The sequence below is a fragment of the Alosa pseudoharengus genome, unplaced genomic scaffold (assembly GCF_046254945.1).
Source record: "Alosa pseudoharengus isolate Yale_2024_CS ecotype anadromous, Long Island Sound unplaced genomic scaffold, YU_APseudo_1.1 YU_APseudo_1.1_scf_8, whole genome shotgun sequence".
NCBI lineage: Eukaryota > Metazoa > Chordata > Actinopteri > Clupeiformes > Clupeidae > Alosa > Alosa pseudoharengus.
This window is the reverse complement of record NW_027468870.1, coordinates 24,225,001-24,249,376: the sequence shown is the minus strand read 5'-3', so window position 1 is coordinate 24,249,376 and position 24,376 is coordinate 24,225,001. Positions and strand designations below refer to the sequence as shown.

Sequence of the window (24,376 nt, the reverse complement as noted above, 5' to 3'; positions counted from 1 at the left end):
GTATGTATAGGCTACTCTTGTCTAACTCTGGGGGCAAATAAGCTAATTCCTCAAAAAGCTGGCGTGTTTGTTTATAAGCACTGCATCAAACCTGTTTGGCTCAGATACACTGTAAATTCTGTCCATAAATTCTATCCTAAAGAATAGTTGACTACTACATTTCAATGGATTATTTCACATCAACATCAACCCGCAGTGCTAAGGCTTCAAATAGTTCATAATAGAAACCACTAGGGTAAAACAGTCAAACCCATTAAGTACACGGTTATACGGCCACTGTAAGCATTCTTTATTTTTCACTAATGTTCATTCTAATGATCTTACAAGACAGATGTTTTTATAACCAGACATAGGCTTAGCAGGGGCCTAAGGGCTGAGCTACACCAGGCGCGTAACTGAAGCGTTCCGTTCGCGTTGCGTCTGCTGCAACAATTAGCTTCCATTATAATCAGTGGAAGTAGCTACACCAGACGTGACAGTGGGGAGTACGTTCGAAAAAAATAGACTATTAATCTAAAATGGATTTTACGCGTCGCGAACGGAACGCTTCAGTTACGCGCCTGGTGTAGCTCATACCTAAGTTACAACGTAGCCCACAGAAGTGCTCTATTATTATATAGGTTCAAATAAGCCCAAACACCAAACATGTTCCTTTCATTTGGGTCTTTGTGATGGAATGATTGATGGGAGCATAAAGCCTTACTAACTTAATCTCCATACTTTCATGTAAAGTAGGCATGCATAGGCCGACATGAGAGACCATGAGAAAGATCTGCAATAACAGCCCAACAGCAATGACACGTAGGCAGGCTCTGTTCTCCAGTGGACAAACACAGACGCACAGTTCCTCACAGTCCGTGTCTCTCTCAACCTCCCCTCTCTTTCCCCCTCTCCTTCTCTTCTCTCACCCCCTCTCTCTCCTGTTCTTTCTCTACCTCGCCCTCAAGAGCTTCCAGAGAGTGCACTCTCCACTCTGTGTGTGTCCGTATGTGTGTTTGGGAGGGTGGATGGGTAGGTGGTTGGAGTGTGTGGGGGGGGGGGGGAAGAACATATAGAATCATTCATATTCATATTGGATTTGGCACCATCACAGGAATTAACTTGTTAACAAACATAACACACACACACACATACACACACACACACCTCAAAAGTTAAGGAAGATTTAAAGGAATTATCTGGAGTAAAATGCACTTTAGAAATCATGTCATTCGGATGTGTTTTGAGAAAGTTCGATTTTACCGTTTTTAGTCAAAACTCGTTAGCCTGTTAGTGACCAGGGCATGTCATTTCGCCGCTACAAAACGCTATTTTTATACCTCTTCTACAGTTCCAAACAACATTACACTTACTTGGTAGTGAGTAGAGGGTCCCTAAAGCCAAACCGAAGTATCCCGAGGTCTTTATGTGGTCGGATAGAGAGTCCAGAATGAATTTCATCAAGCCAGTACCTTTCCGGAAATGTTGCTGCTGCAGCTAGCATCTTTAGGGGAAAGTCTGTAGGAGTCGATTGCATCACGTCGTTGCACGACATCACGTCACGTGACATTTCAAAATTCCAACCTGTTAGTAAGCTAGGGTTTGCTGTTGCATACAACTTCATTTCAATTTCGAAAGAAATACTGGACTATGTTTTTTTTTTGTTTTTTTAAACGGCGACGAAATTGTGAATTTCTAGAGCAGAGCGTGTTACTCCATACTCGGCAATCGACTCTTACGGACTTTCCCCTAAAGATGCCAGCTGCAGCAGCAACATTTCCGGAAAGTTACTGGCTTGATGAAATTCATTCTGGACTCTCTATACAACCACATAAAGACCTGGGGATACTTCGGTTTGGCTTTAGGGACCCTCTACTCACTACCACGTAAGTGTAATGTTGTTTGGAACTGTAGAAGAGGTATAAAAATAGCGTTTTGTAGCGGTGAAATGACATGCCCTGGTCACTAACAGGCTAACGAGTTTTGACTAAAAACGGTAAAATCGAACTTTCTCAAAACACATCCGAATGACATAATTTTGATGTCAACTCAACGTATGTACTCCCAATCATCCGTAAATTGATCTAAAGTGCATTTTACTCCGGATAATTCCTTTAAGTTGACAGCTGGGAGTCTTCCACAGAAATCCACAAACACACACACACACACACACACACACACACATAACACTGGCCTGCGTGCAGTCAGTGGCAGTGGGAAACGCCCAAGAGTCTTTAAGGCTGGCACGGAGGGCCTGGGTCTTATCTGGACACACCCTTCTGATGTAAACCAAGCGCCTGTTGCCTCCCACAAGCCGTCTCTACACACACACAAACACAGACATACACGCACACACGAACACACACACACACACACACACACACACACACACACACACACACACACACACACTGACCAAGTTTCTCATACAGAAACTAAAAACACTCAACATACAGGAAGTAGTTCAAACAGGAAACCAACAAAAATTCAACATGTAGCCAATTTAAACAGCCTTTAACACAAAACACAAGCCACAAACTGTCTCCTCTCCTACCTCAATGGAATTGGGTGCGTTTAAGTATGTGGTACTGGCTCAACAGTGTCTTCACACAAACACTACTCCCACCACAAAATTACTTTCACCAGTAAATTACTAAGGGTTGATTTCCCGTACGAGGATTAAGCCTAGTCCTGGACTAACAGAGAATTTCAACTGAGATTTCCACTGAAAAAAAAAACGCTTGGACTAAAAGAGGATCACAAAAAAAAAAACTTGGGCTAGGCTTAATCCATTTATGGGTAAAAGTCCTAAATGTTTATTTTGCAAGCACTAGACACTGGCAAGATAATATATGTATATTCTTTTACTTTCTTTTTTTCAGTGCTGATGTGCTCTCTAGGTATCAAGCCCATGGCTTTACCCCCTTACTCACACAGGCTAGCCTACAGTCTTGTGACTTTTATGATGCTGTTATGCATTGAGAAGATGTTGGTCAGACTTTCTCACACTTGCTTCTTTCTCTGTTGCTCACAAGCTAACCTGTTTCATATGAGGACGACCAAAACCACACAGCGCCAGGAAGGAAGAGCTTCACTACTCTACAGCGGAGGTAGAGATAGACAGGTGGGGGGAGAGGGGGAGAGATAAAGAGAGGAGGAGAGAGAGAGATGAGGGAAAAGGGAAAATGAGAATGGCAGGTAGGCAGCTCTGGTGCCAGTGTTTGAAATCCTGGATGGCCTTCTCAGTTTCCATTGCACAGTTACCTGAGAAGGTTTGGGTTCTTCCAGGCAATACTATCAAGAGGTGAACGTGGTGATGGCAACAGCTTGCCTTTGTACTTTCACTCAGGATGACAGAAACACTCAAAATGTGTGTGTGTGTGTGTATGTGTGTGTGTGTGTGTGTGTGTGTGTGTGTGTGTGTGTGTGTGTTTGTGTGTTTAGTCATATGTATGTCACACACACAATAAACACATACGGCTCATAGCCTTAACTCTCTTCTGACCCCGGCGAAAAGAGCTAAAGACAGCCTGACGTTTCCGACATCAATAGCTTCATACACACACACACACACACACACACACACACACACACACACACACACACACACACACACACACATTCAGACACACCCTCCCCACTCCTCCTCACCCCTACTCCCCTCCTCTCCCATTTCATTGCAGGCAGTTTGGCAGAACTGCAGGGGTTGCTATGGGGACGGGATTCTTTCCCTCGTTAATGATTGTGCGGCGATGGCAGGGGGTCATTCTGTCACACCGGCCCTAATCTGGGGAGGCATGGACGACGTCCTCACACTCCCTCCACCATATTCACACACAAACACACACATACATACATCCAAACATGTACATACAAACACATACTGTACACACAACAAAACCACATTAACAGACACAGACACAGACACAGCAAAACACACACACAAACACACACACATGTACACCAGCATTTATAGTACACACACAGACACACAAACATGCTCACACTCAACCAATCTCATATTTACACACTCTCCATCTGGGCTACATAAAAAGTACACACACCCTCATACTATATCTCAATTTGTGTGTGTTGTACATAAACACACAAATGTACACACAGATACACACACACACACACACACACTTCATTCCTCCAGTCTTCTGCCAAGGCCCAAACCAAACCCAAAAGCTCTGAGCTCTTCACACTGAAGGCCCTCTTCTTTGTAAAGCACAAAAACAGAGCACTTCCTGCTTCACTCTGACAGCTAGCCCAAACCATGCAATACGCACACACATACACACACACACACACACACACACACACAGACTCATTCTCACTCACACACACACACACACACACACACAGCCCACCCACCACCTGCGTCAGACCGCTACACAAATCCACCCCTGCAAACTCAATCCAACCCTGCCAAAGTTCCCCACAACACACACACACAGGCACAGACATACACACATACACACACACACTCTCTCTCTCTCTCAGCGCTTGCTTACAATGCCCCTCCTCCTCAACCACACCACACTCACACAGACATACGCACACACCCTTTCAAGGACCCTCCCCTTAGCTCAGTCATGTGCTCTGGGCCCTTGCCTCTAAAGTCAGCAGTTCCGCTAATGCTTACAGGCTAAATGTATTACTCTTGGAGGTCACAGACGTTTTCGCTCTCTCTCTCTCTTTCTCTCTCTCTCTCTCTCTCTCTCTTTGCAGAAATTCTCACACAAACAGTAATACACATTCATTCATTCATTCATTCATTCAGTCAGTCAGTCTGACTCAAACTCCCTGTTGCCTTCTCTCTTTGCTTGTGTTTATCTCTCCGCTCCTCTCATCCTCCTCCCTTAGCCTCTCTTCGTCTCTCTCTCTGTCCCTCTTCGCTCTCTTCCCTTCCTACCTCGCTCTCTTTTTTGCTCTTTCTTTAGTGTTGCCTCACCAAGTCATCTATCCAGTGTTGACACTACCCAGTCCCTTGGCTTCCACCAGCAACACACTCATGCTTTACAAGGTCCCCACAGGACTTATTTGGGGTAAAGCCTGAAAAGGCTACAAGGCTACAAGGCTCCATGCAACAGAGCAGTATGGGCTTTTCAGAAGAAGGGAAGATACCCTGAGCAAGGCACCTAACCCCTCACTGCTCCCCGAGCGCCGTTGTTGTTGCAGGCAGCTCACTGCGCCGGGATTAGTGTGTGCTTCACCTCATTGTGTGTTCACTGTGTGCTGAGTGTGTTTCACTAATTCACGGATTGGGATAAATGCAGAGACCAAATTTCCCTCACGGGATCAAAAGAGTATTAATACTAATACTATACTATACCTCCAACCTACTCTTATACAAAACTCCAGCCTACTCCTATACAAAACACCATAAGCATTGTTTTTTTCATGTGATAAAGGTAATTGCAAACCATCTAGACTTAACAGTGGGTCATTTTGCACACACCAACTGAATCACATCTGGGTCAAATCTCTAACTCAAGGAAAAAAAAGGTTGTTTTTGTTTAAGAAGTGAAAGCCTGCATTCTTTCAACTGGACATCTTTAGAAATTGACTAATTTCTATGGTCCAAGTGAAGTCCATCAGATAGCTCACAGTTGTCCTCTTATAACACTGCCAGTTTATTATGACTGATAACGCACACCACTAGCAGAGCGTAAGTGATATACATGGCCGCTAACAGTGTCTGATGCACGTGCCTGGTAACAGTTAATGGCAGAGTTCAACACAAATGACCCTGGCGGCTGAAATAAAGTGATCCGGGGTCCAGGGAGACAATAAGGAGGTCTGAGAGCAGACCAGCCTCTCCACTCTTTCATCTTTTATGACTGGCCATTGAGCCAGCGCATGGAGCTTGCTGTCGCTAAGGTGAAAACTGTGTGTGTGTGTGTGTGTGTGTGTGTGTGTGTGTGTGTGTGTGTGTGTGTGTGTGTGTGTGCGTATTGCATGGTTTGGGCTAGCTGTCAGAGTGAAGCAGGAAGTGCTCTGTTTTTGTGCTTTACAAAGAAGAGGGGCCTTCAGTGTGAAGAGCTCAGAGCTTTTGGGTTTGGTTTGGGCCTTGGCAGAAGACTGGAGGAATGAAATGTGTGTGTGTGTGTGTGTGTGTGTATCTGTGTGTGCATTTGTGTGTTTATGTACAACACACACAAATTGAGATATAGTATGAGGGTGTGTGTACTTTGTATGTAGCCCAGATGGAGAGTGTGTGTCTGTGTGTACTGTAAATGCTGGTGTAAATGTGTGTGTGTGCGTGCGTGCGTGTGTGTGTGTATCTGTGTGTGCATTTGTGTGTTTATGTACAACACACACAAATTGAGATATAGTATGAGGGTGTGTGTACTTTGTATGTAGCCCAAATGGAGAGTGTGTGTCTGTGTGTACTGTAAATGCTGGTGTAAATGTGTGTGTGTGTGTGTGCGTGCGTGTGTGTGTGTATCTGTGTGTGCATTTGTGTGTTTATGTACAACAAACACAAATTGAGATATAGTATGAGGGTGTGTGTACTTTGTATGTAGCCCAGATGGAGAGTGTGTGTCTGTGTGTACTGTAAATGCTGGTGTAAATGTGTGTGTGTGTGTGTGTGCGTGCGTGTGTGTGTGTGTGTGTGTGTGTGTGTGTGTGTGTGTGTGTGTGTGTGTTTGTGACAGAAAGAGAAAGAACAAGAATGACTGACAGTGTGTACATAATCAAGCAAGAAAGTAAGTTTCCAGGAAGAACTGACATAGAAGGCTAAATGGCAGTCCAGGTGTAAATGTGTGTAGTTGTGGAGGGCCAGTTTTAATACACAAGTTTGTCTCCCTTCAGTTGGAGGTGTGAGCACCTTAATGACACTGAAACCTCAAGTCACAACACCTTCTCTTGTCCTCTTCACTCACCAAAACACACACACAACACACACACACACACACACACACACACAGTAGCATAACAGTCCCAGATGCACTCCTCCTCAAACTTTAAAGACAGCCTTCTCCCTTTTTTCTGGCGTGGGTTACCATGGCAACAGGCTTCTGTCTCATCCTAACTTTTAACTGAAATTCTTGCCCATCACACCACATACAGGCAAACAGGCACACACTAAAACACCCAGCCACTGTATACAATGCAGCGTCAGTTAGGACACCCTATGCGCTGATACGCCTAGCTTCCTGAGGCATTTATGACATAGGCTGCTTATAAGATTCAGTGAAGCAGAGCAGTTGTACTGAGTGGGTGTGATCCCAGCCACTTGTTTAGAGAGAGAGAGAGAGAGAGAGCGAGAGAGAGAGAATTGCTGAGGTGAGGAGGTGTTGAGAACGTCTGGGGTGTGGCCCCCGAGAAACAGCCACCAGTCACTTCCTGCCTCGTCTCCTCGACAACTGATCTGAGATCAGCCCCGCCAAGCACCAACGCCCAGTTCCTCATCACTCTAATCAGGAACACTGCAACACGGCAGTGCTTCTGCCTGATGTAAACACAGAGAGGGAGGGAAAGAGAGAGAGGGAGACAGAGGGAGATCTGGAGGTGAAGTAAGGAGAAATACTGAGAAAGGCAGAAAGGACTGATCTGGAAGACAAAGACATAAGGAAGGAGACTGACAGCAAAAGACAGGGGACATGGCCAAGGGTAGACTATGTGATGGTGTTTGTGTGCATCATCCAACCAGCCCCCCCCCCCCCCCCAGTTTGTGTGTGTGTGTGTGTGTGTGTGTGTGTGTGTGTGTGTGAGTGAGATAGAGAGAGAGAGAGAGAGGACCAGTCAAATAGAGAGGAAGAGATGAGCAATGGACAGCAATCTAGGTTATGATGACAAAGAGAAGATACAGGGTGGGAGTCAGAAAGTGAGAAGAAGCGAGAGAAAGAGGTGCACAGTTAGAGACAGCGAAAATAGAGAAAGAGAGAGAGAGAGAGAGAGAGAGAGAGAGAGAGAGAGAGAGAGAGAGAGAAGCTGCTAAGGCGTGCCCGCCTCTCCCTCTCAACGTGTACGTGCAGCAGAACCTCAGTCACACCCCGGACGGCTGCCTGCCTCCCCATTACACATGGAGAGCGGACACTAAAAATAAATAGCCACTCCAGGACGAGGCCAGACCTCCCTGCCTCCAAACCTAAAAACAGTGCGCCCTGCCAGCTAGCCGCCAGCCGCTCTCTAGCTGCTTGCTGTTGTCTTCGCTCTTCACCCAAAAAACTCCAGCTGATATGGCCGTCCAGTGGGCATGACCACAAAGCCTGGAAATGTGAAGTCTTCAGAAACAAGCTTCAACATCCCCTGACACTAACCCAAAGGAATGCTAACATCACTGCCACTATGCCAATGCCATCACCGCCCCCATTTAGTTGCTAGGCCTTTCCTCATAAACATCTCAAACACACATAAGCACACCAACACCGACACCACACCAAGTGCAACGTCACTGTGACAACGCCAGAAGGACTGGACCCATGTGCATGCACTAGCTGGGGTCTGTTGTATCTAACCTGTTGGGCAAAAGTTTGTGCACATCTGTTAATGATTGCTAGCTATGAGGCACACCCCTAACATCATGGCAACCTTGCCATCCGGCCAGAGGCTTCCCCCCTCTTTCTCACACACTCTCACCCTTTCTCTTTCTTTCCCTTTCTCTTTCTTTCCCCTTGGCCTCTTGGACTTTTGAGCAATGTTGAACAATGACCAGCTGGATTTGTTCCAGGGTCTAACTATAGGTAACCTAGTGTCTGTGGAGGTCTATTTTACTGTGGGACCAGGTGAGATGCAAGCTGAATGGATTAGATGAATAACAGTGAATAACACAAGCTAAAATGTGTTTTGCTCAAGAGAGCTATTTCTTAATAGACTTCACCCAACTGTTTAGCACATGGCACCAATGGTAGAGTGATTGCTGAATAGAAGTTTAAATGAAAACAGAATATTAAGTGAAATTATTTCCTTGACAATTTCTATGCTGTTACAGCCTATATCAATATCTACAAGGGTCATCTGACAAGCAGAGTTAAGGCACTAAGATCAGTCAAATATGTGGCCACTGCCTGATAAAACGCATGATCTTTTTCATGTCACAGACACAAAGTACAGGTCTCATGATCTGTGCGTTATGGGTAAGCGCTCAAATGGTATAGCTTTGTTGATAATGGTGCCTGAGGATGCATTGTTCCGATTCCCAGGAGACTGTGCACCTGGCTTCAAGCCTGCCACCGTTCTCTGCAACGGTAAAGGCACTGTCGCTTTAAGAAACTAAGATGGAGTCTCGTTATCAAACAGTTGCCGTGTTTCCTTCCTGCCGCACGCATTGCTCAGTTGAACCCTGCACAGAGGACTCAACCGCGCAGATGTCGAGAAATGTTGGTTCCATCCCGGTCGCGTTCATTTTCGCCGCATTTGAGACTCTCAATGCGAGGAATCACTATACCGGGAAGCAGGTCGACAGAAACATTCGTGCAGAGAATTTCACAATATTTGTGATATTGGTGGCAGCAATTCAAGTTGCCATGGGATTCTGCGCCAGTCGGTTATAGTCATCTAGGCTACCTAGTTACTCCACTATTGATTCGTATTAAGGGCTTATAGATGCTGGTATACGCAGGGTAAATTCACTGCTGTACGTCTACTGTCAATACTACTGTCAATACAACCTACCCAAAAGGACTATTTATTCAAGCAGACAAAAATATGTTTAACTGTAAATATGAACTGACTGCTGTCACTGACAGTTGGACTGGAGAGTCAATAACGGGCAAAACGGACTTACTTTCGTGTTACGAGTCTCCGTGTGCATCTCGGTAGCTAAGCGGGCGAAGGGCTGAAGGGGTGGAGTAGGGGGATCGGTCGGGCGGGGTGTATTTGAATAATAGTATTCCTGCTTGCAGTTTTCTACCTTTAGGATTATTTTTAAACATGAAACGTTAACTGTTCCCTCGACTAGTCATTTAACGCATATCTCCAGCGTCGAAAATTCTCTTTCGCTCCCCCAGCCTCTCTCGGTGTGTTGTAGCCGTGTTCAGGGTTGGGCTCGATCTCTCCGTCTCTCCTCCGCCTCTCCCTGGTTCTGACCCCACCCTGCGTCCCCACCCCTCAACTGTGTCAATCAGAGGCTATGTAGCCAGCCGCAGAGCAGCTCGCACCAGCAGCAGCGTCCAGTCCTCTCCAAATCGCCTCCACACCGCTTGCTCCGATTTTTGATTTCATCGCCATGGTCGCTGGTTCAGTTTGCTGGCCAGCAGAACACACCCTGTCACCTCACCTAATGACGTCAATTGTACCGGATGTTCTAGGCTTCTCCAGTGATACTTTTACTTGGCGCTGTGTTGAGCACCTGAATTCTGCACTGTTTCCATCACGAGCGCGAGTGCGCGCACTCTCTCACTAACTCTCTTTCTGTATCTCTCTCTCTCTCTCTCTCTCTCAAACACACACACACATTAAACACACACACATTATAAACTCACATATGACAGAAAATACCCTCTCCCTAAAAACATACCAAAAAGTATTATTTCAAAGGACCACCGCTGTTTCACAAATCCTATCATTGTTGAGCAGGCAGCATTTAGTTTGGCACAATATATTGAACACAATATATTATCTTTGGTTGGCTTATGGTAAATATTTAAGTGGTAGGCTAGGATAAACACCTATTTAAAAGTTTTAATTCACTGAGAAGCGTAGGCCTACAACTTCATCAGTAGCCTACAATTTGCTCTTGTTCATCACGCTCTCTGAATGTGGCAGAGGAGGAGGGCCAAGCTTTCACAGCCACACCCTCTGTGAGCATATGAGAGAGGGTGTGGCTCGGTCCTTATCTATCCGATTTCTGTGCGCTGTACAGAGAGGGAAGCATGGTCAAACTAAACGGACATTTTGCAAACATATTTACATTTTACAACTTGAATTCTACTGCTCAGACAGATGCATACCTGTCGCTATAAACACTATGTAATACAAAATTAATACAACGCTGCTAAATAAAGACGAAGATTCAAGTTCAAGCTATTCAAGTACATTTTTAATCAACGAAGTAATCATAGCGATTAATTAGTGTGATTATGATTGCAATTATTAACATATGTTATTTTACAGATTTGAATTTCAGCAAAAGAGTTTAGAGAGCAGAAGAGAGTGATCCAACAGTCTCCATAACAAACAATACTCTGTTTTTGATTTTATATTTCACTGTTGCTTTTTGCACCTCACCTGAATTTCTGCAGAAAAGTACACTTCTCAAAGCCAAACAGCCTACCTCTTCAGAAATGGAACCAGAAGTTGGGTGCAATTACATTTGTTGACACCATGGTTAGGGTAGGCCTACGGTCATGGTGATGGGGCAACTAACTTGAATAAGAGAGAGTCATTAAACCCCACCCAGAGGTCAATAGTGAACAAAAAAAACATACAAATCGATTACTTAAACAAAACAGAAAATTCACTTCCCTTTTTATGTAAAATTTCACACATATCTTTACATCAGTCTACACCACTTGCACTGAAATTAACCATTTTAATGTGCATGTTCACAGAATGTAGCCTAGTCGTTTTGAAGAACCCAATGCTCTTGACCACACACAGATATAGAACTTTTATGGTTAGAGACTTTTACTTTGACTAGCGATGGAAATTATACTCTTGGGTGGGAGGGTGAATGTGTGTGTGTGTGTGTGTGTGTGTGTGTGTGTGTGTGTTCAAGGGAGGGTGTGTACTCTAATGTTTCCACCTAGTGGGTGTGTCGTGTACTGACATCCGTTGGAGCGATTTCAGCACGGCAATCTATTTAGGCACCCCTCCAGAAGGGCAGCTGACCCTGGAGGACATCCGCTGCAACATCCTATAGCTCAGCAGCAGCACAGGTAGGTGCTAACCACACCAAGGGCATTTGTTTGATGCCCAGGAAGCTCACATGCAGGAGGCTTTATGTAGCTATACAACACTACAGTATATCTCACTTTGGATGAAGGTGTCTGCTAAATGATAACATGTACAATAGATCTTCCCAATTTACATGTCATTTAGCAGTCAGTTATAGTCAGCTGCTGAATTTACAACTGCACTGTCATTCCTCCTTTCTCATTATAATAGTTAATAGTAAATAAAAATAATATTAACTATAATAATAGTTAATAGTTAATACAAATAATAGTTAATATGAGTGTCAGCACACCTATATTACACACAATACCATCTCAACTTTTGGCTGCACATTTCCCATCTATAAGTTTGTGTATGTTGTGTAAATGTGCAATGTGTCAGACCTTTATACTGAGTCTGAGGAAGGCATAACATCTTCCTCTCCAGACTGCAGACTAAAGACGCTCCTTCCTATTTATGTTCCAGTGTTAAGAGGGCATGGAGGTCTTCTCCATCATCGATGACAAGAGCAAGAGCCTGTTCTCACAGACCAGCAAACAAGGCCATGCCTCTGGTCACTGAGAATGAGAAAATGCTTTCCATTCCTACAAGCATCCTCTCTGCTCCAGAAATATGTCATTTCTATTAAGCGGTCAATTTATTTTTGTAATAATGTTATGGTGAAGCCCATGGTCAGCTTTCATAGGAAAGTAAGTACTTAGTGTATGTATAGTTATTGACCAGGTTAGGACAAAGTACAAGCTGTGGCACAGAATTGAGTGAATTGAGAGATAATTGAATTGGCCGAAGAGTTGAGAGTTAAAATCAGGAACCTGTCAAAATAAATATTAGGAGGATGAACAGATGGATGTCACATGAGTAGGCCCACTGGACTTGTTCCCTGTCTGGCGTGTTGAGCAAGGAGCACATACTGTATATGGCCAGGGCAATATAACAAGAGATATTTAGCAATTACAGCTTTTTCACACATTGCCAATGTCCATTATGTTTGGAAAGTGTTATTGAGAATATCTAGTAATATCGAGTAATAGACAAAATATTTTAAATATCACAGTGAGTTTCACTTTGTAACACTTCTGTTCACTGTCTGCTCATGGTCTGATGTTCTACTAATGTGAATTGTGAAAAGAAGATGTGCAAGACGTGTCTGTGGCCCTCATGATCAATACGATGTGAAGCCCTCAGAGCTCAGTGTGCCACCAGCTGGACACCAAGGGAGGTGACACCAGGTGACATCAAAGTTTCAGAAAAGTTTCACATTAAAACCACTAGATGGCTGCATAGGCTATGCAGTCAGTCTATGCAGATATTCTTTGCTACAGTTACATTTTATAATAATTTAACAGCTGTTTTCTACAAAGCAGTTTACAGAAAATATATATAGACATTTTTATTTTTTGTTTTTATTTTTCATTATAATAATGATCATAAGGAGACAATACAAAATCACTCATGAGAAATAAGAAAATAATCAACAAATAATAATAAACAAAAACAGTAATAACCTCCTCCCTCTGCTTTTAGGAAGTGTGCTTATTTTATAAAGCATTCAATTATTTTGCATATTTATGTTCATCTACCCATTTCATTTTTCAATCTATCCATCTTTCTGCTTCTTTACGTTTAGCCCATCTTTCAGCATACATAACCTTTTTTGATTCATATGCCATTTGACATTCAGTTTTACAATACAGTTTAATATAATTTTTAAATGTATTAATATTAATCATATTTTTATGTTGATCTAAAAATATATATTTTCCAAGTAGAATAATAATATTTTGTATATCTTCTGTCTCTGACAGGTTACCAAGTAACACTGTAAACATATTTATATATAATTTAATGTTATTTTGAGTTAGCCACTTCTGGACTTCTAACCAAAATAACACAGTTGTTGAACAATACCAAAGTAAATGGTCCACTGTTTCTTCCTCTTCTTGACAGAAACGACAGTTTGGAGACCATTTTTTGTTTCCAAATATTTATATATCAATCTGTATTGGAAATATCTTGTTTTACTATGCAATATTATTTTGTATAAATTTCCTGTTTCCTGTTTGGTATGGGAGTATCCAACATTCCTTCCCAACTTGTGAAAAGTTTATGTGGTATATTCACAATCTTATTTTTGCCCAAATAATATATAGATATTTGTGATATGCCATATATGTATGACATTTATCAATATGTACTACTTGGGTGTCAAACGCATGGTTTTGATCCTGTTAGTACAATGTAACAATGATTTCATTTTTGTTTTCAGGGACCATACAAAATGGACCAAATTCAATAGATGATCGAGCAGTCAAGGAATAGAGATGTGGTATCTTTCATGGTTTGAGTTGGTATAGCTAGATAGTGATTGTTACAGGATAATAAGCAGTAACAACACCATATCAAGACTATATAGACCTTGCTTCATAAATAAGTGTTTGTTAGGCTACTCATTAACATATCCTGCACCATGGGTTAAAATTCTGGGCTTAGTGTAGTTATGTATGTGACCCTGAATTGCAAAAGTATTTAGGATTCGGTGATCTATTGTATGGTTTTGTGTATTCATTTATTTCGCATCTTATGAAATGTATTGTGTTTCATTGTTTATTACACCTTTTCCTTTAGTTTTGTTCTAGCAGACTATTTTCTTTTTTATATACATTCATTTTAATCTACTTTTTACTTTTTTTGTTTAGTTTTTATTTCCTGTAATGATAATCTACAGTACATATATTATCTACCTTGATCTATTTACATGTAAAGCATGTTGGTAATCTTTGATTAGACTAAACTTTTAATGTACACACTTAAACCACTTGAGTGCGCATTATTACTTTATTACCACCATTAACACAGGCTGTGGTACCAGTTGAAAAGCATGGGGTAAGTGAGGCACCTAAACATGAAGAGAAAGCTAGATGTTCAACAGCAGTTTCTCAAGCGAAACAAGGACAGTGGATGAGCTGAAGATGAAGATCAGCTGGAGAGAGCTATATGGTTCATGGATGCCAACCACATTAAATTAATTGTAGTAGACATTATGATGTTTTTCCAGCTCCACAGAACTTCAGTCAATGGGGTGGGTGAAGACGAAAGCTGTAAGCTATTAATGGGTCATGGCTCTTTTTAAAGGTGCCATAGAATGAATGAGCGAAGTGTTTTATCTTGTTTTCTGATGTTAACTTTGGAATGTCAAAAAATGTGTATTACCTCACAAGCCCACATTTTTATTATTTTGGTTAACAGTTATCTGCTGTTAACTGCTGAAAAGGCAAGCCAAAGGCTATGACTGTGGCACTCATACCACTTGGGATTATGTTGTAACTTGGATCGACTTTGAGAAGTATTAAAATCATGCCACTGATTTTCTGGAGTGGTAGCCTGTTGTTGGTGCCTGCATCAAGGGCTTCCGTGTAGGCTGTGTATGTTGCTGATTGGATCGTAAACAGCTACAGCAATGAAGAGGAATGACCACAAAATGTGTTGCTATTTATTGGTAGAGAACCCATCATTGGTGTGGCGGGGGCTGGGTCTGGGACACTGTTTAGCCTTCTGGACGTGTCGTGGGGATGAAACAGGGAATGTGACTGCTTGATAACCCCAGTGAAATGTTCTAGAAAGCTGCTCTGTTGATGATGGTTTTTGTCCACAAAGGTTGCTTGGTTGGTGATTTTGTTTTGATGGTAAAAGGCTTGGTTGTTGATTGGCCATCGTGATAAATCCCCTACCTGTAGCACAAGGACTTACATCTTTCCCGTGTATATCTAAAATATGTGGATTCTCTACCCTTGTGTTGTTGGTTGTGTCAGCTGATAGTTTGCTTTGTTACTGAAACATTTTTAAAAGGGTGCTAACAACAAAAAGAGAGGCTGGACCTCACTGAGGTAGCCTAAGTCATGATCTTGAAAGTTGAAGATAAAGCCTGTGGTCCATTGTGTCAGGCCTACTGTTAGCCTATGACTTTTCCTCTGCACTGCAGGAGTGATCTTCTGAAGATGGCATATCAGAGAGTATTGAAATCGTTTAGCCTTTACACTGTGAGCCTTTAGTATATATTTCATATATGATACTGTGTGCTCTTTGTTCTTTTAGAAGATTCTCATGGCTTTAACTCAAACTGTATGACTTAAGGTTATAGTAGTGAGATGCCTCTGCATGCTATGATGCTACAATACCTCAACTGAGAATTATTATATTATTATATTATTATATTCTATTCTATTCTATTTTTATGAATAATACAATATTTTATGCACTTCAAATTTGAATTTATTTAATTTATTAAAAAGGAAGTTAATTTCATTTAAAGATCATGGGAAACCGCTGACTGTTTTACCTAAATGTCAGTTGAAGGGAACTCTTCAAAATGATCAATAATAAGTGCAAGTGTGTGCACGTGTATGTGTAGAAAGCTATACACACTAGTACCCAACTGTCCTGTCCAGATGCCTAGTTCCCATGGTTCAGAAAGAACTCTAACCATACAGTTGTATTGTTACCACAAGCAAAAGGTTGAATCATTCAACTCAAGCATTTGGTTAATGTGTAAAAGTAAAGCTATGTGGACAGTATTTGGATAAGTGGGCAATAAACATGATTCCCTCTTCGTCTCTTCTCTCTCTCCCTCTCGGTTTCTCAGCCAGACCTTGTGCAGCAATGACCTCAATGGGAGAACTCCACTTCAGCTAATATTTGGCATGGCTGTGAAACAAACACAACCCCTAACGCACAGGTTCACATGTCCCCTGCTCTTACCCTGGTCAACAAGCCAGTATACAGTATCAACTCAGCATGGAGTGAAACTATCGATCTATGGCCAAACAAGTGCTTGCAGTATTCAGTAGTTGTGATCATAATCCTGTTTGCTGTTTAATATGACATGGTCTATGACCAAACAAGTGCTTGCAGTATTCAGTAGTTGTGATCATAATCCTGTTTGCTGTTTAATATGACATGGTCTATGACCAAACAAGTGCTTGCAGTATTCAGTAGTTGTGATCATAATCCTGCTTGCTGTTTAATATGACATGGTCTATGACCAAACAAGTGCTTGCAGTATTCAGTAGTTGTGATCATAATCCTGTTTGCTGTTTAATATGACATGGTCTATGACCAAACAAGTGCTTGCAGTGATCATAATCCTGTTTGCTGTTTAATATGATATGGTCTATGACCAAACAAGTGCTTGTAGTATTCAGTAGTTGTGATCATAATCCTGTTTGCTGTTTACTATGAAATGGTCTATGACCAAACAAGAGCTTGTAGTTCTCATTTGTTTCTCTGCTCTCCAGTGTTCTGATCTGTGTGCACGTGACAATTTTATCTGACATGCAGTACTTTCAATAATTAATTTCCTAATAATACAAATACTATAAACATTGCAAAGCAGTTACATTAGTGATATGAAGAGAGACCATCCTTCTCCAAATCCTGGATAATTATTCTCTTTGGCATGTATAGGTATGCATTATTTTTTACATTTGTTTCATTTATTCACAATTTAACATCTGTTACTGGTTGAAGCAGAAACTGCTTTGAGTTGGATCAAGCATCTGTGATCATAATCCTGTTTGTTGTTTAATATGACATGGTTTTATATTTACAAACACCTGGATGTGATCTGACAGTTTTGGAACTGGTGGTACAACAAAATGAATGCAGCCACAACTCACAAATTAATTAAAACATTAATTTACTTATCAAAAAAGTAATCTGAAGGCGCATCTTAAGTACACAAACACTACTCAGGGATAGAGTCCTTTTTTGTTGGACTGCCAGGTGACCTAATTCCAAACCTGAGAGCCTGTATACATGATAAAACATCTGACTTCCAGTGACAGGACTAGCTTGTGAAAAGTGCACATGTGGACATAGACGTTGTAGCTGGCAGTGGAAAATAAATGCTGATTATCTCACAATCTCTTTATTCTTAACTACTGTGTTTGAGGTGCATGAAATATTCAAGATCATGACGACTGACTACACATATGATTATTTATCACCACATACTCAACATTGTAAATGATTACAAATGTATGAAAAGTAAATGATAACAAATGTATGAAAAATGTATGCTCATGACTCGCCCTGTCTACATGGCTGTCCCCGGTTGAGCAGCTCTGGACAATCTTGTAGTGGTTAGGCTGTGGAGGCTGTAAGTGGTTAGCACTCTGAAAAAAGTGACTAAAGTCTTGCAAAAAGGAGCAACTAGCAACTATTCTCAGAATAGCAAGATGGCTGAAACATCTGGTCTTGCTCTCTATTAAAACTAGTTGCTCCTTTCTGCCAGACTTTGTCTAGTCACTTTTTTCAGAGTGCAAACCACTTACAGCCTCCACTTCACATTATTGGTTCCAACGCACCTGGACTTAAAAACTGTCATCTGAGCACAACAATACTTCTCTGCCAGTGGTTAGGCTGTCCCAATTTGGAAAGGCATATGGATAAGCTGAGTTCAATTGTAACCAAAAGTTTATCTGTACCTCTTTTACAAGAATTTTGGCCATGTTTTGCATTGCTGCCCAGAGTAGTTATATGAGCTGAATGTTTTGTCAGTCTCTCTCTGCAGTTCATGTGCAGTGTATTAGCCACAGGACTGTCTGAGCGCACAGAGTTCTTTCCTCTGTGCTTTGGTTCAAAGCAGCCATCGGTAAAGGCATTACAGTCACATTCCCTCCAGTACAGCAAGTCTTTTTTTTACCAACAATGGCGCCAGTCCAAACACAAAATCCAGTCCATTGACACAACTTTTATCATTTTTCTTTTTTGAATGGTAGCTGAGATCCTCCGTTTCACACATACCCAGTAACATCATAGCCAGGGGCTGCCTGTTGCCGCGGTGACTTCCGGGATCCTTGCATGGCGACATGGGTGGAATGGCTACTAGTGCTGTTGTGGCTGAGCGTGTTGCCCTTGGTGGCAGCGGCAGGGGCAATCGGACTCCGCAATGGCATGGAGCCGCCCCCACGGGCGCCCCCGCCACCTGTGCCCATCCCGCCGCCATGCGGGTACGGATACCCACCCCCGGGCCTCCGCACGCCCCTCATGCCCCCGGGCCCGTCCATCTCGTCACAGCAGGAGACGCTGAGCAGCCCGCCGCCCACCATGGACAGCAAGGAGGATGCGATGCCCACGTACAGGCAGTCCCCCAGCTCGTACTTGAGGCTGTCTGGCAGGTGCAGCGCGTAGAACGTCTGCACCACTTCATGGGTCTTCCACGCCACTGGGATCAGCGCCAGGAGTCCCGCCGTCAGGAACAGGCACCCGCCCGCCCCGGCCACCCGCACCTTGGCTGCGGAGCCGTCCATGCAGACGGTGCACTGCATGCCCAGGGTGGACACGGCACAGGCTAGCACGGAGAAGAGCACGGAGATGACCATCATGGCCCGTGCTGCCTGCAGGTTGGTGCTCAGTCCCAGGATGGTGTTGTAGGTCTCGCACTGGAAGGCACCAGTGCTCTGGTACACACATTCCATCCACAGCCCCTTCATGTTGTACACGGCCGTGACAATGTTGGCACCAATGTGCGAAGAGATCTCCCAGTAGGGCAGCACTGTGGCCGTCAGAGTGCCAATCATACCCACAAGCCCCAGGAAAAATCCCAGCAGTTCTATGGCAGCGACAGCCATCTTCAATATTTTCTGAGCTGTTTTTTGCTCTGTTTTTTTTTTGTCCTTACTCTTTTGGGAAATTCTTTGTTGGATCACTTTGTATCCTCTTTGAGTCACTGTAAACATCAAAGAAAAAGTGGGGGAGATCTTTTGAAACTTACCCCAATGTTTATGAGCTACCTCCCAAAAATGTTGCACTTCCAAGATTTTTGTCTGAATGGCATTCAGTACAGCAACATAATTTCCAGTGAGTTTACTTGGCAATTGACTTGTAGTTTTCCAAGATGTGCTGCTTCTTAATCATTGTCTCACTCTTGTGTGTTCATCATCTCCCATTTGCAGTCTTTCTCCCTCTTTCTCTCTCTCTCTGTTTATTTCTCTCCGTCTGCCTGTGTACTTAGAGTCACTCTAGATCGAGAGCCTTTTTCCCTATCCTCAATGGTGACACAGAGAGGCCACGGCCAGCAAGTTAAACATTCACACATCAATTTCCCAAAAGAAACAGACCTTTGATATGTGTGCCTCAAAACAAGGCCAGCAGATCATGGAGCCAATTTTGCCAAAATAAACAGTTTCCCCCCAAAATCTTCTCTCAGCTTTCCTCCTGAGGAAATAAAAATACATTGTGTCTTTATAAAAACAGCTTAATTATATATTTAAAAGTGTATTTAACAGTCTTCCTCAGTCAACACAAAACACATTAAATTGTTAAAAGCACAGAAAGCTTCATAATGACTGAACTATATTTCTGTGTGAGTTTGTGCTTCTACAAGTGGCTTAGTTGGGGAAAATCCCTTCCAAATTGTACAGATTTGAAATTCCTTGATTAAGATTATGTTAGTTTTCTGGAGATGAATTGAGGCGGGTTAGTCTTTGCTTATTTACCTTATACTACAAAAAAATATTTAAAGGAAACAAATATAATATAACTGCCTACTCCATGAAAGCATGAACCACACATACACTCATACTCTATGCACACATTCATACACCCCCCCCCCCCACACACACACACACACACACACACACACATACACACACTTACTGTAGTTGTCTCCAATCCAAAGTGGTTATGTTGAATATTTGAAAGAGAAATACCCTAACCTATAGCAAAGAACAATTTGCGAAAGTACAAGTGTTAGATTATGTGAATGTGCTTGTTTGTGTGCCTGTTTCCCTGTGCTCTCTCTCTCTCTCTCATTCTCTCTCTCTGTTGTGTGTGTGTGTGTGTGTGTGTGTGTGTGTTACGTTCCTAAGGGGGTGTGCACTAATTAGCAACTAGAGGTGCAGTGGTCCTGATCCACTTGCCAGTAAATGCAGCTAATCTCCACTCACATGCCACCAACAATGTAATGAGATTATGGCATAATCCAGGCCTCATTTTTTTCACAGGCTGGCATCATTCAGGCTATGATTTACCACAAATGGACAAAGCCTGGCACTCTGGTGTCAAACCTGTAGGCCTATTTGCTGTCCTGCCCCCTAAACTGGATCTAAATCCCTCTCACTATGCTGCCACTACGACATGCCTAGACAGAAAAGTAAATGAAGAAAATCACTTAAAAAAGACTTTCACATCAATGTGTTCATGAACACATGTGTTATATTTTTGGGTGCTGAAGTGGACATTAGACTTTACAAATGAGGTCAAACAGGTTTGTTGAACCTGTTGTGTAGAGTGCCCTCTCCTGGAAACGCTGGTAGTCAAAAATTATAGGTCAAGCTCAATTTTTGAATGTATGTGACGAAGTGCACTATATTTTGTGAAATATGAATTGACAAAAGTACTTATTGAACTTTGAAGAGAAAGTTTGTGGAGGTAACACAACCAAGCGATCTGACCCCTTGATATGAAAGGAACATAGCAACTTTGAACAGTGAAGCGATTGAGCTCAATGAATCACTAACAATTTCTGAGAAACTTGAGGACTAAGCCAGTTTGGTATAATTGCGGTAAAGTTAGTTTAACGTTTAACGTTTATTTAACATTCAAAATTAAAACAACTGTAGAGAATGGAGATTACCTTCCCTCATATGGTAGCTATTATAGCTTGATTCTTACATCATACCTTTCCTTTTTTATGACTTTTTAGCACTTCTAGCTATGAATCTATGAATCCTTTATGCTTCCTGACAACTGACCTAATGGCACCAACACAGAGACCAATGTCTATCACATGCCACAAGGCTTGCTTTTCCAAAATAATTTTTCCATGATTTTTTAGAATTTGTTTTTCAACATTTTCAATCAAGCTTTCGGTCTAAGACATTCTTCAGGAATAGTTCACAAAGTGAGAGTGTGCTTAGTTATCGTGTGATCCATTGTCCATCGTGCTCGTCTTACGAGTAGTAAATTGACCGAAAAAACGAAAGTTATGCTAAATTACGTGACCGAATGCCCCCCTAAACTCATCAGATGAGAAGCGATCTCATACAAATCAAAGGACCCCCAGTTCACAGCGAGTTCTTACGACAAGGAAATTACGTCATTTCACAAGTTTGTAGGGTTCTCACAAGCCATCAGCATGTACAAATGGAACGCAGGATTAAAGTCACAGCACTTAACACAGAACACCTGTGTATGGCAATTAGTGTAGCCAAGCATCAAAGTAGAGTCCCAGATTGATAGGTCTACATATTAAACATTGTCTACAGAGACAGCCATGAAACAAAACGAATAAATTGATGCAATATAAAACATCAGGCTATATGCAAACCCTTCAATTTAATCTTTTTGTAGAATTGTTGAGACAAAAATCTTGGAGAAATATATAAATACCCTCCAAATGAGAAGTTAGAAACACAGGAACTCTAGGGATCCTGAAATCATCATTAAGCCGGCCAACAAGGGGGTTGCCATCGTCTTGCAGAATATGGATGACTAAAGAAAAGAAGCCTATCGCCAGCTCAATGATATAGACTTTTACAGAAAACTAAAGGCTAATCCTACTCCAGACTTTCAGAAGAGAATTTTAAAGGTTACTGAAATGGATTTGCAACTGAACAACATTTCTAAGAACGAACATGTTTTTCTGAATTGTAAACATCCTGTGATTCCTATTTTTTAATGTTGCCTAAAATTCACAAAAGCCTGGTTAACAGTGTGATAGTGGGAGATATGTCTTGGAGGAGGTTGGTAGGAATAGGGTCTAGTGGGCATGTAGTAGGACAGCTACATGTTAGGAGTTCAGACCAAGGCCGTAGTCATGATGTCAACATTGGGGGGGACCAAATCTGTGGTGGGGTCTGAGGGACCCCCAAACAGAATCTCAATACATTTCCTAACATGAAAAAATATTATTAAAAATCACAAACAAGTCGTTAGTTAGGTCAGTCAATTAGGTTATTCCAAACTTTTGACGGACATAGGCATTGCATGGATGGATTATAAACCCCTGGACACAGATGCACCCCCCCCCCTCTGGTGAGTTTTGTGAAAAGAGAAGGGTGGAGAAGAAGCAACTTCACTGGTCCATCCCTGGACCTGTGACTCCAAGTGGTTCTTTGACTTATTACTTACACCTGAAGATTTTTTTAAACTAAGGCTTAGACTCATAGGTTTGGAGCCTAATAAGATTGTGTCTTTTAATTTAGATTTTATTATGCTGGCGGCTAATCACACAATTTTAACGGAGTTTGAAAGGGACAGGATTCAGGAATAGGCTACTAAGACAGGCCCCTCTTCTGTCTGACTCACCTCATGTTACCCCTGTATGCATTATAGACTGGCTTCTGACAGAAATTACGTTTTGTGCCAACATGTAGAAACACTAGGCCTACTACAGCCTTTAATTGGTGAATGGAGGTGCAAATTCCTTTCTTTGGTTATTGTTCGCGATTCACATTAACTGTAGGCTATCACGTATTGTAAACGTCGCCACATTTGATCACGTTTTGCCTGCATGGATGCGCGATTGAGTGCGCATCTAAATAATATGCAAGATGCAACAATAATTTCTAAGAGGCCTATAAACGGTAATTTCTGGCATTACTACTAGCATATGAATGCATTATTTATGTTGAAAGACGTGAAAGAAATGACACAGGCTTGCACAAATTCATAATTTAAAATAAAACGTTTCACTTTCTCTATCATTGCGAGAATAGACTACAATATGGAAAATGTTCCCTTTCAGTCTGATCGGCTCCAGACATGTATGGGATTTCCTCAGCCTGTGCTACACCTTTCCAAGAAGTTTTGTGGAAATTGTACCGGTAGCTTTTGCGATATTGTTGACAGCCCTACCTCACTGCAGTAGGGTGCAGTAAATGGAAGCTTTTTTTGATAGCGCACACGCCACTAACGAAAAACGGAAAATCACCAGGACAAACCACGTGTAGTGTGTAGGCTACTCTGTCACTAATGTGTGTGTGTGTGTGCGCTGTACACTAAGGTCAAAAGTGGAACTTGTGCCAAGGGTGTTTGGTGGGAGTGAACAGAGGTAGTGCAGAATCAGCTTACGTGTGTGTTGCTACACCTCTGGGCTCATTTCGGGGAGGTGTGGGGCAGCCACCCATCCTCACACCTCTACTGGCACTCACATTGAGCTGATAGGCCTGACTTGTCTGGACATTCACCGCCTGTGTCCAAAGAGAGGAATCACATATGAGAAAACCTTCTTTGAGAAAACCATGCTTATGTTGCTATCTTTCTCTAGCTGACCAATGTCCTAAGGCTATTGAGAACTACATTTATGTTGCAGTGATGTTAGCTGTCACTCCTGCTATTTATCTGTTTTAATCATAAACGACCAAATTAGAGATAAGCTATTAATTATTACCCATATCAATTGAGACACCTGTAAGAAGCCTCTGTCCAACAGCTCTCCAGGCAGTGTTTCACTTTCATGAATGGCCCTATCATTTTGATCCATTTGATCAATATTTCTCTCCTGATTTCATCAGAGGCTCACAATATATTGCAGACATCTAGTGTC

General features: G+C 42.2%; 2 protein-coding genes across 2 annotated transcripts in view; both read right to left on the bottom strand.

Moving 5' to 3' along the window:
- The window catches only part of klf8 (Kruppel like factor 8), a 44,040-nt gene extending 33,971 nt beyond the window's left edge, over positions 1–10,069 (bottom strand). The window contains exon 1 of the mRNA XM_076273506.1: positions 9,719–10,069. Coding sequence (XP_076129621.1) covers positions 9,719–9,745 — 27 coding nt within the window. The 5' untranslated portion in view covers positions 9,746–10,069. The remainder of the gene's footprint in view (positions 1–9,718) is intronic.
- Positions 10,070–18,620: 8,551 nt separating this feature from the next.
- cldn2 (claudin 2) lies at positions 18,621–19,457 on the bottom strand. The gene has a single exon (XM_076274931.1). It carries the CDS (start codon positions 19,455–19,457, stop codon positions 18,621–18,623), a length of 837 nt encoding a protein of 278 aa, XP_076131046.1.
- Positions 19,458–24,376: the final 4,919 nt, after the last annotated feature.